This window comes from Daphnia pulex, chromosome 1 (assembly GCF_021134715.1).
Source record: "Daphnia pulex isolate KAP4 chromosome 1, ASM2113471v1".
Lineage (NCBI taxonomy): Eukaryota > Metazoa > Arthropoda > Branchiopoda > Diplostraca > Daphniidae > Daphnia > Daphnia pulex.
The window spans coordinates 7,886,873-7,901,092 of record NC_060017.1 but is presented as its reverse complement, the minus strand read 5'-3'; the positions used below and the strand labels follow the sequence as shown (position 1 = coordinate 7,901,092).

Here is a 14,220-nt window from a genome sequence, read left to right as displayed (position 1 = left end):
CAACTGAGAAGTCTTAGTATCGATTCTGTAAAATAGCTCATTGTTTCGCTGTCCGAGAGATAAGAGTGGATCGCCATCGCCTGGAATAAATTAACAAATTCGTTAACAAAAAATAAACGCATACCAGGACACAATTTTAAGTAAACCTAGAAAAATCCAACTCAGACGGTTTCCAAGAGCAGTAAGAATGGTGTTGGAAGCTTGAAGAGCAGGGGAAAGTTTTCGGTGAAATCGATGGGCCATGTCCGGAAAAAAGAGGCGTGTAAAAGAAACGACGAGCCCAAAGCCCCAAAGCTCCAATCGAATGTTGTTTTGTTGCACTACACACAAAAGAGTGTTCGGAATTTTTTGTAGAATTTGTTGGCGTTGGCCAAGAGCCGCGTTGGTAAAATTTCCGCTTCGCAAGTTATTCTGAAACAAAGCATTAAAGCAACTTTCGTTAGCTGGACTTCACTGATGATTTCACACTGCTTAACCAACGCTTCGATGGCACCTAGATCGAAGAGTTCCATAGTGGGAGTAGTCAATTAGGAAACCTAAACAATCAACAAGGGTCAAAACTTTTATCGACTAAACGAAAACTATACTCTTCAAATTAATACCTGAAGATTGACGGAGTTCAACAGGACAGCAATTTTGGGTCGAGATCGCATGATATTTTTGTACTGTTCCCAGAAAAAAAGAGCCACAAAGCAAAGATCTTTCAGAAATATTGCCCATCGTGACTATTCAATAGTTTCATCCACTTCGAGAAAAGTGTGATATGAAGACCTTTTTCCGAGGCAATTTAAACTTCGACAGCTACGGCTTTTAGCAACCAAGTCATTTGTGAGAGCTGCGAAAATTGAGATCTTTCCGGAGCAAACGGATGGGTGACGCATTTTCTCAGCAACATCCGACAGATTAGGATGAGAACAAAGCAAGCTGGTAGAGGAGTTTTTAGGTCACTTCAAAAGCACGCGAATTGGCATCAGCAGAGTGACCATCTGCGAGAATATTTATCTCCAAAATCCATGTGCATGGAAACATCTCCGAGCCTGATCGCGGATTCCAGCTACTGTTCTGTCAAAACACAGAACACCATGAAATTACTGGAATACAGAAACTTGCATTTTTATTAAAGAGGAGTAGGACACTTACTTGCTTAATAGAGCCTGAATGCTCAAGCCACGAAGGAAATGTGTGAAACTGGCTTAGGTAAGATTGACTCCTTCACTAAGAACATCGAAGATGAAGATTGAAGAACAGCAAGCCGACATCCTTGTCCATCACAAGGTTTTTTAATTGATACTGAGCTTTATATGACAATTCTAATGGAGCTAGATGTATCATGACTTCATGGAGGTGTTCCATATCTAAAGCTTCTACAAATCTGAATTTAATGTTGCTACAAATAAAAGAAGGAAAAAATTAGAAAGAAAAGATAATAAGAGACTTAAACTATCAGAAATTGCATACCTGTTGTCAGAGCGAAAGGTTTGGTACACAAGGCCAGGATCGATTTTAGGATCAATGTGGAATTGCAGCAACTGATGTTCGGATAATTTATGCAGAGCAACAAGAGCATGTTGGAAAGATTCTGATTTAGTGTCACTAGGATCATGTGGCTTTAACAACAAAAGAACAGAAAGTTTTACTGTTTCCAGCTCTTCCATTCCAGATGTAGGGTGTGTAAAGTCCAAGGCACAGAAACTTTTGACCACGACATGAAGCAGGAGAGCGAACAAGTTGGAATCATGCAGACATTCCACTGAAAGATGATACACTGGTGGTTTGCATCGAACCTATACGGGAAAAATGAAAGCATACAGAAAATGTTTAGATGAAATCAGTTTAATTATGATTTACCAGAGGGTAATTCAATGTAGGAGTTCCGATAATCATCCACACTGGGTTAGGAATTCAAGAGCAACTTTTTAAAAAATATCTTTGAAACACAGACATTTATAATCTAAGAAACGAAAGCAATATTATTAATAACGATTTTTTAAAATAACATGTTAAACGTTAAACGTAATCAAACAAACCTGACGTTTTTCTGTTCAAGGTGGGTAGGGATCTCCATTTATACAAGGCCGCCGGACAGTTGTAAAAACTGCTACCCAACTCGCTTCTTGAAGGCCTGCAAACTAAAGCTTTTGGGTTGACCCACATCAAAGCCAGGAATTAAGTGAGCCCGTTCCATTTTGAATCGCTGTGTAAAAAATACAGCTATTTGTATATCTTCATGTGGTCTATTTTGAAGACCTTTCTTTGTTTAATCTCTTTCATACAAAAATTTGTGTGATTTGTAACACATTTACGTAAATTTTGTGTTAATGTTTAGTGTCGGTTTGAATTTCGCAGTTTGAATTGCAGCGGTGGAGTTTTGAAACTGAGCTTCCTTCGATTGTGACTAGAATCCCTTTGGGAAATTTTGATTTTATTACGTTTGTTGACTTAATATTTACATACCATATTGATATACCATGAATATTATATGTATTATAAATTGTTATGATGAATTGATATAAATTATAATGTGCCAAATTTTATAGATTTTATATATTTTTTTTTGTCATATAATTTGATTTAAATTTTTAGTGGCTTTCGGCTGTTTCTGGTCTCTTTTGTAAAGTAGGCCGTGGTACGCGTAAAGTAGGCCGAGGTACGTGTAGAGTAGGCCGTGTTACGTGTAGGCCGTGGTACGTGTAGGCCGTGATACGCGTAGAGTATAGGCCGTGTTACGCGTAGTAAGGCCGTGGTACGCGTAGAAGGCCGAGGGGCGTACGCGTAGTGAAGGCCGTGATATGTCTCACGTAGGCCGTGTTACGTGCCTTATTAAGGAAAGCCGGCCGCCGGCCTACGATAATAAGGCACGTAACACGGCCTAACTTTTCCTGAATGAAGAACGGCCTACCGGCCGAGGTAGAACGGCCTGCCGGCCGAGGGTGAACGGCCTACCGGCCGAGGAATATAAGGCCTACCGGCTGAGGAATATACGGCCTGCCGGCCGAGGGTGAACGGCCTACCGGCCGAGGAATATAAGGCCTACCGGCCGAGGAATATAAGGCCTACCGGCCGAGGAATATACGGCCTACCGGCCGAGAAATAACGGCCTACCGGCCGAGGGTGAACGGCCTACCGGCCGAGGGTGAACGGCCTACCGGCCGAGGAAGAACGGCCTGCCGGCCGAGGAATAACGGCCTACCGGCACAACATTACGGCCACGGGGGCTACGGCGGAGGACATGGCGGATATGGCGGAGGTCATCATGGAGGATACGGTGGAGGTCATGGCGGATATGGCGGCGGACATCACGGAGGATATGGAGGTGGATATGGTGGTGGTGGACATCATCATCATCACGGATGGGGACGCAAGCGTCGCTCTGTAGATGAGATCCTCGAACCAGTCGCAGTCCAGATCGCCGATCAAGATGTTGCTGAACAATTTTTGAGTCCATATGTTGACCCTGTTGATCAGGTCGCCATCTCTGATGCTGATCCAGGCGTGGTCGCCATCTCCGCTGATCAGGACGTGGCAGAGCAACGCTATGGAGGATATGGTGGATATGGTGGATATGGTGGATATGGTGGACATGGTCACGGGGGCTACGGCGGTGGACATCATCATCATCATCACGGGGGTCATCACGGAGGCGGGTACGGAGGCTATGGCGGAGGCTATGGGGGTGGACATCATCACTATGGTTAAATTTTTATCAATTCTTACTGTTTCGATGACGTTTGTTGTTCATCTCTAAACCCACGACATTTAACCCAAATCCAGTTGTTCATAAAGGGATACCTGAGCCCTTTATTATCGGTCGACGACGTGTTGCATTCCTTGTATGCGCTTCTTGCAATGTTCACAATTGAAATGGTACCTTGATTAAAATACAATTTGGCGAAACCCTCAAAAACTTTTCCTATTTTTTAAATGTCACAATTGTGGTGGTTAAAAGTTTATAGCTGTTGATGGCTATGAGTTGAGCTGCTTTAAATCTAATAAAGTATTTTAAAAGGTTGTACCAGCGTGTACGCAACTATTACACCCAGAACGAATGCAAGCTGTCGTACAGAACTGAATGATTTCCACAGATAGCCATTGGCTGAACGCCGTTTACTAACAATTTTGATATTAGAACGGAGCTGGGACTGTGTTGCTATTTTCTTTATTGCCTCTCATCAGGTTAGAACCCGGCACTATGTAATCCGGCATTCGACAGCTTGTCGAGCGCACTAGCATTGTAGCTACTTCGGTGTTTAACACACGACGATTCATCTCAGGCCATGCAATTTAAAGCAAGACACATTTCAGTTAACTCACTAAAAAGTTAACTCACTAAAAATTCATCACACGGTCATCTCTATGTTACATTTCAGGTAAGAATAAAGAAAGAATCAAAATCAATGAACTTCTCTTTGTATTGATAACAGAACATTTTTCCAAAATCGTTTTCACTTTTGAGAATTATTAATACAGACGGTTTTGTGTAGAGTCCAATGCCCACGCTGACACTCGACACTGCAGTAAACGACGGTGCGGCAGCGACTGCAACGCTTCAGATTTTCGGATATTTTCTTGCAGGATTCACAGCTTTTTCCCTTTTCATTCACTCCTTTGGTCTTATGCCAGGCGTCAAACGATACTTGATCGATTGGATGGTTTTCATAGAGTGGTGATATGAAGGTAGCCAGCCATGGACTGTTTTCTCCTTGGGGAAGATTCTTCTTTTGCCAAGTGCTGGGGACGATTTGGGTCGAATTCAATCGTAGAATGTAGCGCAGCAGTTGCTCTTCTTCTGACGTGAAAGTCAAAATGATACAATTTTGGTTTCCATTCGATGGTTGAGCATAAATTCGTACGTAATCATTAAAAGCATCATCTTTGTTCAGTTTTCCTTGCGCAATGAGATTTTCGGCAAGACGATGGTCAACAGCTGACAGGATCAAAAGTGGACTGCCCACAGGAGAAATACGAACAGGCAGATGTGCTCGGATGTACCAATTAGGGCTTTGGGTTGAATCCTTCCTCCGGATGCCGAAATATTCCTGACTGCCATGGACAGCTGCAGACAAAAAAAATGTTTTGATGGTGTCTCGAACTTCATTTAAAGCAGATTTGTTTGATAGGGACAGATTTTTGATATCACTCAGTTTGAACTGAGAGCCGAGATGCAATCCCAACGAATCTACAGTGTTTTTATCTCCCCACAGTTTTAGGCTATCCAACACAATCCATCTGGACTGTTGAGTGTGAAATTCATAAGGCCAGGGCTCGTAGAGGGCCTTTTTTAAGACGAGGTTGATTGAAAGATCCTTGCGGTGAAGAGTAGCACGAATCTCGTTGACCATGATGGGATAAGGGAAAGATATTTTCAACGGTTTGATGCTCTTTGGTTGACTCAGCGATATAATAATATCGTGGGCAGACTCACAAGGTAGACGTTGGTTCGTGGCGACATTTAAACCTGAAAACGAAAATAAATGGAAAATGATTTAATATTGCATAAACCAAACATAATAGAATTGAATAATAACCTGAAATATTCTTGCTACTACTTTCAACCATTATCTGAAGGACGAAAGAGTCCTCAGACTCGATGCAGTTGTTCACTTGCAATCCATTGCTGTTGGCCAGAGGAAGTGGAGATCCTTTAGAACACCAGGGATATGGTTGATGGAACGCTTCCACTCGCATCTTCGAGATATTTTCACAAAAAGAAATCGGTAACCCAGTCCACGCATCGTAGATGTATACCGCATGAGTTTTTTCGAGACCGTGGTCGGGCACAAGCAGAAAGGAAACGCTGATTGTTTCCATTTCACAATCACGAGTCTTCTTGATTTCAATCTCACAGTTGTCGATGACGTGGATATTCAATTGAGATAATTTGGGAAGATTTTTTTCAAAGTCGTTGGAAACCAATTGCAATGTATAGGAATCCATTAGTTTTTCAAACGGGATTAATAAGATCCTGATTAAGGGCGTTCCCATTAGAGGATAAACATTTGTTTGGATATCAAATGACACCTTTGAAATTGCTTGGCCATTTCTCCAGGCTTGTGCTGTTCGTTGCGCCAAATTAAATGCTGAATAAAAGTCCAATTGGTGAGCTTTGAGATTTTTCAAACAGTCATCCCCTCCAACGCGCTGGGCCATGGAATCCAACACGTAATTGAAGGTAAGTGGGGAGTAGCATGCCATTCCGCATCTTTCCCTTGTTTTTTTACCCTCCACCAGGTGAAAACCATTCGATGTGAAACATTTCTGTGTTAGCTGATCAAGGCAGCGAGTTAAGGTTGGGGAAGGGCTGAGCGATAAATTTCCAAATGGCAAAACTTTTTTCCAGCACAGCTTAAAGGCATTCGCCATTTGCTGTCCCAAGTTTAAAGGCTTATTGGAGCCGAATTCGACGTGAGTAGCCAGTCTCAATCCATAAATCGTTGGAATCATGCTCAGTGGGCAGCAAAGAGCTTCTTCGACGTACTTCAACATGGAGGGAGCCAACGATGACCACAACATAGACTCGGTATATAACACAGCTTCGGGATTATCCATCAATCTCTTCTCACAAGCGTTGATCAAGTTAACTAATCCAACGTGATCCGCCAAATTGGAACAATCAATCACGTAAAACGACAAGGTTGATTCAGAGAGGCAAAACTCCAGGGCGTCTTCCAAGTGGAAAAAGATTTTGACTCGGTCAGTCCGCTTCTTGTAATCAGCCACAAAGCCCCGAAGTATTTTCTGGCAGGTTCGGATAAGGATTCCTTTATTATCTGACGTGTCAAGTTCTTCTCGAGTCAACGGCAAGTAGCCGTCAAAGGGGCATAATTGGTAGTGAACTTGCCAGCGATAGGTGGTGGGGTCGAGTAACGTTGGGTTGACGCAGACATTTCCTATTCCACTTTGCAATCTGCAGGTACCCGTGGAGAAATACTGACGAGCTTCTTGTTTAATCAGCACTTTGGTTGAATCTTGAAGGTCTTCAAATTTCGATGCTACATTTAGTGCAAATCCATCTATTGCTACTTCTGGTATCGTAGGATTGTCTTGCTGATCATTAGTCTTGGGATTCAATCTGATCCAGCCTTTCAACATTGTGTTGTTTCTAATTAAAAAAAAATAAAACGATTTTTAATTAATTATGAATCTCAAATTATAATCGCAAGACGTGTAAGCTCACCTTTCTTCGTGCATTTTATCCATTAGAAGCTTCGCTTCAGATTTTGTTTTAAAACAGTAATCATTCCATGAACGCCAGACAGATTTCAAGCTTTGCAAGCATTTGCTTTTTGAAATAACAACATTTTCTGGTAAAGCATTGTCCAATAATAGTTCCTTTAAAACCGCTTGAAATTTCTTGAGTGTGGCTTCCGGCCATTCAGCATTATACCAAAGATCCCATAAAAAGGCAACATCATCTTCATTATTAGTATTGAAATCCGGTGCTGAAATTATTTTCAGTATCACAATATTTCGAGCAATAACTGAAGGGTTCCAGTCATTTAGATGAATGCATAACTTTTGTTTCTTGTTGTTGGCTACTGTATTTAGAGCGTTCCTTAAGTCGCCACATCCCAGAAATAGGACCTATAGGGAATACAACATAAATAGTTGATGCCCAATTTTAATTTATAAAAGAATTCATGCAAGTATTAATATACCTTGATTTCATCTAATTGGAAATTGAAGTCTTTCAGTATGTTTTCAGCACCAGTGTTACCAAATGGATAGTATAAAGGAGAGTTTTCAAGAAGAATTCGGCGTGAAGGAGTAGTTAACATTTCTGCTGAACATTCAAATTGAAAATCGGTAATAAGCTACACGTGCTGCCCTGTTTTAATAGATGTTTCTATACAAGAAAACTGTCCAAAGCTGTACATCTGCATACACTTTTTGTTTTCGTCTTTCGTGTATCGGGTATGAGAAAAAAAACGTAACGTGAGTCTGTAAGAGACAACGTTTTAACATAAGAGAACTATAAGGCCTAATACGTAATGCAGCAGTTTTAATAATGCTCGAAGCTATTTTCGAAGGGAACGATGTCAGAAGTTCAGGACAGCAGATCTCAGAACTCAATAATAACAACTACCTGCTCGAGACACAGCAGCACGTGAAGTCAGCATGGTTTGTGTGCCATTTTCGTCTGCTCGACCCTTTCTCCTCTGTTGCCTTGTCTTCATCACGACGATAAGAAGATCCAATTCATATCACGCCGACAATAATTTCCCGCGCTGTCAATTAATTCGTCCGTTGTTTATTTTGTCAAAGGATCGAATAATAAAAATACATTTCCCGCTACGCGCCTGCCAGATTTACTCTAATAAAATTTCAGACATTTCACGGTGTCTTGTTAATTCACTGTAAACTCATCACATCAAGATTCGATAGGTTTTATAGAAGCCAGCATGTTTTGGAAGGAAGCAACATAGGTTTTCGCCGGATCATTAGGAATATCCGCACCGAATCCGACAGCCTGCAGTCGGTCAAAAAAGACTTGCACAACCGGAAATGCAGATGCAATAGACGTGCAAGTGACATTCACTTGTTTGCAATCAATCAGCCGCCGATTGGTCTGGCGCCATTGTGATGGCTGCTCACTTGAGAAAATATCCGCCGATGGAATGGCATCTTCAAACCACTCCTCGCCAGCTATTGGGATCTTCCAGTTGGCGTAAATAACTTCCTCTGTTATCCAAATGATAATTTAAATTTCAGCATATTAAAGTCAGCAACTTGAATCAATACCTGTGGTTAGGTCAATCGTATCGTTGACAGTAAAGAAAGAAAACGGAATTTGGTCATAGGTGGCCTTTGGACCAGATTCAACAGGTACCGTGGAGACATCGACGATGAACACACCGCTAACTGACACGGCATCGGTGATCACCTGCGGATTTTTAAATTAAATATAAACATGTTACTATATAGCTTGCGTGATGAATCTAATTTTACCTTTCCAATAGGTTTAGAGAGTGGATTAGAAATGAGCAAAGCGGTATTTTCATCAACGCCAAGTCCTTTCGATGTACCGATAACTGGCAGATCCTTCGAGTCGAGTGTCGTTCGGATCAATCGCATCTCTCGTCCTCGTTCACTGAAATGGCTATCCAACACGTAATGTTTCAAGAAACCTAACCCACCCGTTTTGCTATAAACAAGTGGAGATGGGTTTCCCGGAAAGGCTTTTTCAAATTTGGTTCCCAGCACTAACGCGTTCATGGAATCGCCACCAAGGATCGCCACCGAATCGCCCTGTATGACGTAAAAGAGGTTAACAAACTTTGATGATTAACAAATAAAAATTCATCATACCATAATCGCGCTGTTACCGGCAACCATGCCACCATTAGTCATGACATTTTTAATGGCTTGGAGTACCAAAGTATCCACGCCGGATGGGCGGAGAATGTCTATCGTGTTGGATTCCATCGAGTCGTCAGCGAAAAAGATGCCCGTGAAACTTTGCACACGGTTGGCCACCTCTTGCGATGAAACATCAGCTGTTGTCAAGGAGACGATGGAGGCTGATTTGGCCCCATATTTCTGGACAAAATTATCAGCGGCTTTAATCCCCTCGGCGTTACCGGTTGACGAGGCCACAATGACTCCAATATCAGCTACACCTGGTCCTCCCTTCAAAGAAGATTAGTTACTAGGGGGAAAGAAAAAAGAGAAAAATATCGAAAACTTACAGCCTTGTCAACCATCGCTGTCCAAATGCCAACATTGTCATCTTTCAAATTTCCACCGATCAGCACTAAATGTTGGGCAATAGCGACAGCTGGTAAAACGAGAAGAAGTGCAATGAAATTCATGACCTTACTTCACTAAAACATCGACGAGCACTGAATTGAAACTAATAATCTCCGATACTCAAGCATAGCGAAAACAGGGAGTGATAAAGCGTAAGATCAGCCGCCAGCTAAATCTCACTATACTCCAGCGTGGCCAAGTATTTTTTTGTTTTTAAAGAAAAGGCCAAATGGAACAAACACCCTTAAGAAATATAAGATCCAGCGATAAGAACGTGCGTTGGAAGTACAACGGATTCAAAAGAAATTAGAATGCTCGTTGAGTAGAAACCGGTTATGTAAATTCAAAGTTTTTGCGCTTTTATTTCCCTTTCTACTTTTGGCTTGTGACACTTACAATTTAGGTTGAAAGAGACTCCCGTTTATAACCTACTTCAGTAGATAATCTTTTCCTTTTTTCATTCTATTTCCGGATTTGAACACTACAGGGCATTGAGCACTGATCGGGTTGATAAGAACTCAGATAAAACAATTAATACCTTAACTGAAATTACCTTCTTATTCACCATTTATTAACAGCAGCATACAAAATGCCATAGAATACGGTAGGAGCGGTAAAAAAAGGGGGCAAGAATCACTCCGAAAAACCGGAATGAACGTGGCTATTTCCAAATCACCACGATCACGATGAAAGATTTTTCTTGAAAACGTATTGCAATGAATCGTAAGCAGATAGGAAGTGACTTGACGCTATCAAAACTTTGTGAGTCGTTGATTTTTGACGAAACAAATCACGAATGAGCTTCACTTCGTCGGGACGTATGCCACCACACACGTACAAGATGATGGTGGGATTGTCCACTGGTTTAGGCTTACGCACGTTGACGAATAAACTAAAAAATGAAAGTAACTTTTATTAATAAAGAGCCATTTTAGTTACTAAAAAAATAGTTACCTAAATCCCGTTTTAATGAAATCTTTCAAGCTTCCTGATTTGTGTTCCAAGTCTGGATTTTTGTCGCCCAATAAAGGATCGAAAATATCTTCAACCAGTTGCTGAAAGAAACTGATGCACTCTAGAGGCATAGCTGAGCTGCGCCGTTGAAACAAAGTTCTACTTGTTCGATAAAATACGGTAGGTTAAGGGTTTTAATTCAGTAAAAATGTAATTGATTCCGTACCTGTATCTCTTCATGTGACTACGAAATTCGCTAATGCAATGAAGTTGTTCGATTATCCTTTGGGCGGCACGATGCGCTCTAATTTCATCGACAGGAACGCCCACTAAAATATTATTTGTTAATATGAGCGTCTCTCCAGTTTGATATTTGCAAGTTCATTAATACCAAAATCTTGAAGCTCATCAGAGAGAATATCATTGACGATAATTTCTGCCACGAGACTCTTAAAGCGTTCCTCCAACTCAGCGGGCAATACATCTTTTCGTCTGTCACCTGCTAGAGAGTACAAGTGGACCAACAGAACCAAGATATCATCCAAAGATAAATTCATATCTTTCCTCGTCTTCAACAGCTGCAAGACCTATTTTCAATCGACATTTTCACTTTATTTAAATAAAGAGAAATTGAACGAATTTCAAGAAAAACCTGTATGAGAGGAGACGGAGATTCGTCATCTAAGCATTCAACCAGACTTTTCCGAATTCCCTCTAAATCGTCCATTCGTTTTGCTTTATCATTACTCTGAATCTGAGATAGTCCGTATCCAACCTGTAAGGGAGGAACTCATTAAACAAATGCTAATAGAATAAACCAATATTGAGGTACCTGATACAAATGAGTAAACTTTTCAATAAAATCCCAATCCTTGCTGCATTGATGAATGACATCGCCCAGATTTTTAAGATCGTTTGAATCTTCTAAGCTGTCTTTCAGAACATCCGTAAACCATTCTGTAGCCTGTTGGGAATTTTCGTGAAACAAATGATCCATCATGTCCCATCCGTCATTCCAATCTGTTTGAGGTGCTAGACAGCCAGGTGCCGTCGTCAAATCTCCTTGCGGTTTTCCACTCATGTTAATAGCTACATCACTAGAGTATTCGTGAAGCCGGTCAAGAGTATGGATGAATCGGTCGTACAAATTGTCACTAGAGAACTTGGTCGCGGATGCCAAATCAAGGAGCCGGTCAACCAAGATGACGGACACTTTATTTGTCGCCGTCTGCCAAAAATAAAAAGGGCATTGATTATTTTATAAAGAAGGATTGTTTGTCATTTCTATACTTTTCTTCGAGTTTTGGCAGCATTTAAAGCTTCAAGTTCAGTACCGATTATTCTACTGAATGGGCCCACTGTGAAAATTTCATCTTTTCCGTTGATGTGCTGTATCAGTTGATTAAGGTTGTGAACTAGCTGACGCACTTGTACTTGCGATTCTAATGGCAAATTTGCATTACTGAGATCGTTTATCGATCGCACTGTTTGTGCATCCGCCTGCTGTACATAGAATATAATAAATTGGTTTGATTATCAAAGAGTAACTATGCGACAATTATCCGTCTGTAATATATGTTGATGATTTTCAGAGACACTTTCGCTAACTCGGACCAAAGTTTTTCAACAAGGCACTCAAAGGCTATTTTAATAATAACCGAATTGCTTCAGATTTGGCTTGCTCACATCATTCAATCTCAACACAAAATTAAGTAAGAAATTTCTTACTTATATTGTTACGATTAAGAGATCTAGCCAGGTTCTCTTCATAAGCGATGATACATGGGTAATCGGGTATAGGTCACTTTTTACTTAAAGTGTTGTGCCCCACTTTGTTTCAATTTTTTAATGAGAAACTTGGTAAAAGATATCTTAATCAAAACAATTGTAGCACAAAACTGCTGTAACATTAAAACCAGATACCTTGCTAAATAGAATGAGCTGTTCATTTAGGTATCCTAAATCACTTGTGAGAAGAGGCCTTGCTAACTTTGCAGAGGGTATTAAAACTGTATCTCTGGTTGGATGAAGGGTGCTTAAAGGATAACTGAAAACTTCCACAGTATAATTCTAAAAAAAGAAGATAAAGATTTAAGAAATTTAAAATGCACAATATTTCAATGAATCGATTTTACCATGTTCCCCATCCACCCTAAAACATCGCCTTCAATCTTTTGCAATACTTCCGAGTCATTGCTCTCCCTCGAACCCCACAGAAGAAGATGATGTACAGACACATGGGCTGAAGTTATGATGACACAATATTCCAAATTGCTCTTCTTAATGAGGCTTTCTAATATATTGTAGTTTGTTCCATGCCAGGCTGTGCTGGAAATAAAGACACCTTTCTTGATATTTTTAGGTACAACCTAACAGTGGAAAAATAAAGATATAAACATATTTATGTTACATGTTCTGATAATAATATGTTGCAATGTCTCAGGCTAATTTTGTGATTACTTCGAAAGTTGAAAGTTCTTTAATGCAGCTTGCTCCAGCTTCCAGAAGAGATGGTGCACCTCCATTCCAGTGAAGACATTCACTGTATTTTAAAAATGTGGCATAGAAAGTAGAAAAACTCTTATGTTGTAAGTAAATTAAATTTGGACAATATCCTACCACGCCAACGGATCCAAAAAGACGGCTGCATTCTTCACTTTCTTTCTGGCTTCAGCCCACCACGCTTGACCAAACTCTTGCCATCTCAACATTGCAATTCGCTATAATCTTATCTTGAGAACTTTTCAACTAATGGCTGTACTAACTGTTGACAAACGCACAACAAAAGACGGTGATTGTTTGTTGTGTATTTCTGTTGCGCCGTCTGCAAATGTCAACACGACAAAACATACTAAACAGCATCCCCAACTAGTTGGAAATTTAACTTGGTAAAAACATCGATTAAATACTCCAAACAATCTACTGCCAAAATTCGCATTCACGACTGCAATAAAGCGCGTAATAATAACATTGACATCAAGCGCAACGGCTACGTTTTTGTCGAAAGTTAAACGATTACATGATTGTGGTTTGTGCGTGTTGGCCTCAAAAAACATCGATGAGTGAGAGTTGGCCTTCAGCCCTTTTTTCACATCTGAATTTGTCCTCTAAAAGTTCGGAGCTACTGTTTCATTCTTGGCATCTCAACACGTTTTCAAAATAACGCATTTGCAAGGGTGACATAGATATTTGTATATCCATCGCTAGGGTAGAATAATCATAGAAATATGTACATTCAGTCATTTCGCCTGATCACTCTCTCACAGTCTTGAAATATTCTTGAAAAATGACGCAAATGTCAATGACGAATTTCAAAAATGACGAAACAAAAAGCTTCGCTTCTTTCTATGACCTTCCAGAAACCGTAAAATATAATAGTACCGCAATTTCTAGGTAGCTCCAGTGGTAGTGTCGATTATCTTTGTATAATATTACTCATCATTTCTGGTCTTCTGTGAGTCATCGGGGAATCAGCTTTTTTTTCTTAATGACTCGACATTTGCTTTGATCCTTTATTTA

At 40.5% G+C, this 14,220-nt stretch overlaps 3 protein-coding genes across 4 annotated transcripts; all 3 read right to left on the bottom strand.

Annotated features, from left to right (window-relative positions):
• Positions 1 to 4,390: 4,390 nt before the first annotated feature.
• LOC124188628 lies at positions 4,391 to 8,216 on the bottom strand. The gene is made up of 4 exons (XM_046581402.1): positions 7,656 to 8,216; positions 7,175 to 7,581; positions 5,526 to 7,099; positions 4,391 to 5,455 (listed from the first exon to the last, which is right to left on the bottom strand). Exons 1-4 carry the CDS (start codon positions 7,773 to 7,775, stop codon positions 4,443 to 4,445), a joined length of 3,114 nt encoding a protein of 1,037 aa, XP_046437358.1. The 5' UTR covers positions 7,776 to 8,216; the 3' UTR covers positions 4,391 to 4,442.
• Positions 8,217 to 8,346: 130 nt separating this feature from the next.
• LOC124188671 (cyanophycinase-like) lies at positions 8,347 to 9,935 on the bottom strand. The gene is made up of 5 exons (XM_046581473.1): positions 9,687 to 9,935; positions 9,307 to 9,627; positions 8,947 to 9,246; positions 8,740 to 8,881; positions 8,347 to 8,679 (listed from the first exon to the last, which is right to left on the bottom strand). Exons 1-5 carry the CDS (start codon positions 9,807 to 9,809, stop codon positions 8,369 to 8,371), a joined length of 1,197 nt encoding a protein of 398 aa, XP_046437429.1. The 5' UTR covers positions 9,810 to 9,935; the 3' UTR covers positions 8,347 to 8,368.
• A 145-nt stretch (positions 9,936 to 10,080) lies between these two features.
• Positions 10,081 to 13,798, bottom strand: LOC124188632 (sec1 family domain-containing protein 2-like). Of its 2 annotated transcripts, XR_006872444.1 has the most exons (12): positions 13,321 to 13,798; positions 13,162 to 13,243; positions 12,837 to 13,070; positions 12,625 to 12,771; positions 11,992 to 12,204; positions 11,534 to 11,929; positions 11,354 to 11,476; positions 11,093 to 11,288; positions 10,928 to 11,030; positions 10,702 to 10,860; positions 10,301 to 10,639; positions 10,081 to 10,245 (listed from the first exon to the last, which is right to left on the bottom strand). XR_006872444.1 is itself a non-coding variant. In XM_046581416.1 (11 exons), the coding sequence occupies exons 1-11, from the start codon at positions 13,410 to 13,412 to the stop codon at positions 10,429 to 10,431; spliced, it is 1,956 nt and encodes a 651-aa protein (XP_046437372.1). In that variant the 5' UTR covers positions 13,413 to 13,798; the 3' UTR covers positions 10,297 to 10,428. The 2 variants fall into 2 exon arrangements, 1 of the variants encoding a protein (XP_046437372.1); XM_046581416.1 differs by lacking the exon at positions 10,081 to 10,245 and having other exon boundaries at positions 10,297 to 10,639.
• Positions 13,799 to 14,220: the final 422 nt, after the last annotated feature.

Coding starts and splice junctions, on each gene's coding strand:
- LOC124188632 (XM_046581416.1), bottom strand. CDS start 13,412: ATGTTGAGATGGCAAGAGTTTGGTCAAGCGTGGTGGGCTGAAGCCAGA. Junction 11,477..11,533: donor AGTTTACTCATTTGTATCAG/GTACCTCAATAT, acceptor CCTCCCTTACAG/GTTGGATACGGACTATCTCA. Junction 11,289..11,353: donor CTCCGTCTCCTCTCATACAG/GTTTTTCTTGAA, acceptor GATTGAAAATAG/GTCTTGCAGCTGTTGAAGAC.
- LOC124188628 (XM_046581402.1), bottom strand. CDS start 7,775: ATGTTAACTACTCCTTCACGCCGAATTCTTCTTGAAAACTCTCCTTTA. Junction 7,100..7,174: donor GATAAAATGCACGAAGAAAG/GTGAGCTTACAC, acceptor TTTTTTAATTAG/AAACAACACAATGTTGAAAG. Junction 5,456..5,525: donor TAGTAGCAAGAATATTTCAG/GTTATTATTCAA, acceptor TTTCGTTTTCAG/GTTTAAATGTCGCCACGAAC.
- LOC124188671 (XM_046581473.1), bottom strand. CDS start 9,809: ATGAATTTCATTGCACTTCTTCTCGTTTTACCAGCTGTCGCTATTGCC. Junction 9,247..9,306: donor CCGGTAACAGCGCGATTATG/GTATGATGAATT, acceptor TACGTCATACAG/GGCGATTCGGTGGCGATCCT. Junction 8,680..8,739: donor TACGATTGACCTAACCACAG/GTATTGATTCAA, acceptor TTTGGATAACAG/AGGAAGTTATTTACGCCAAC.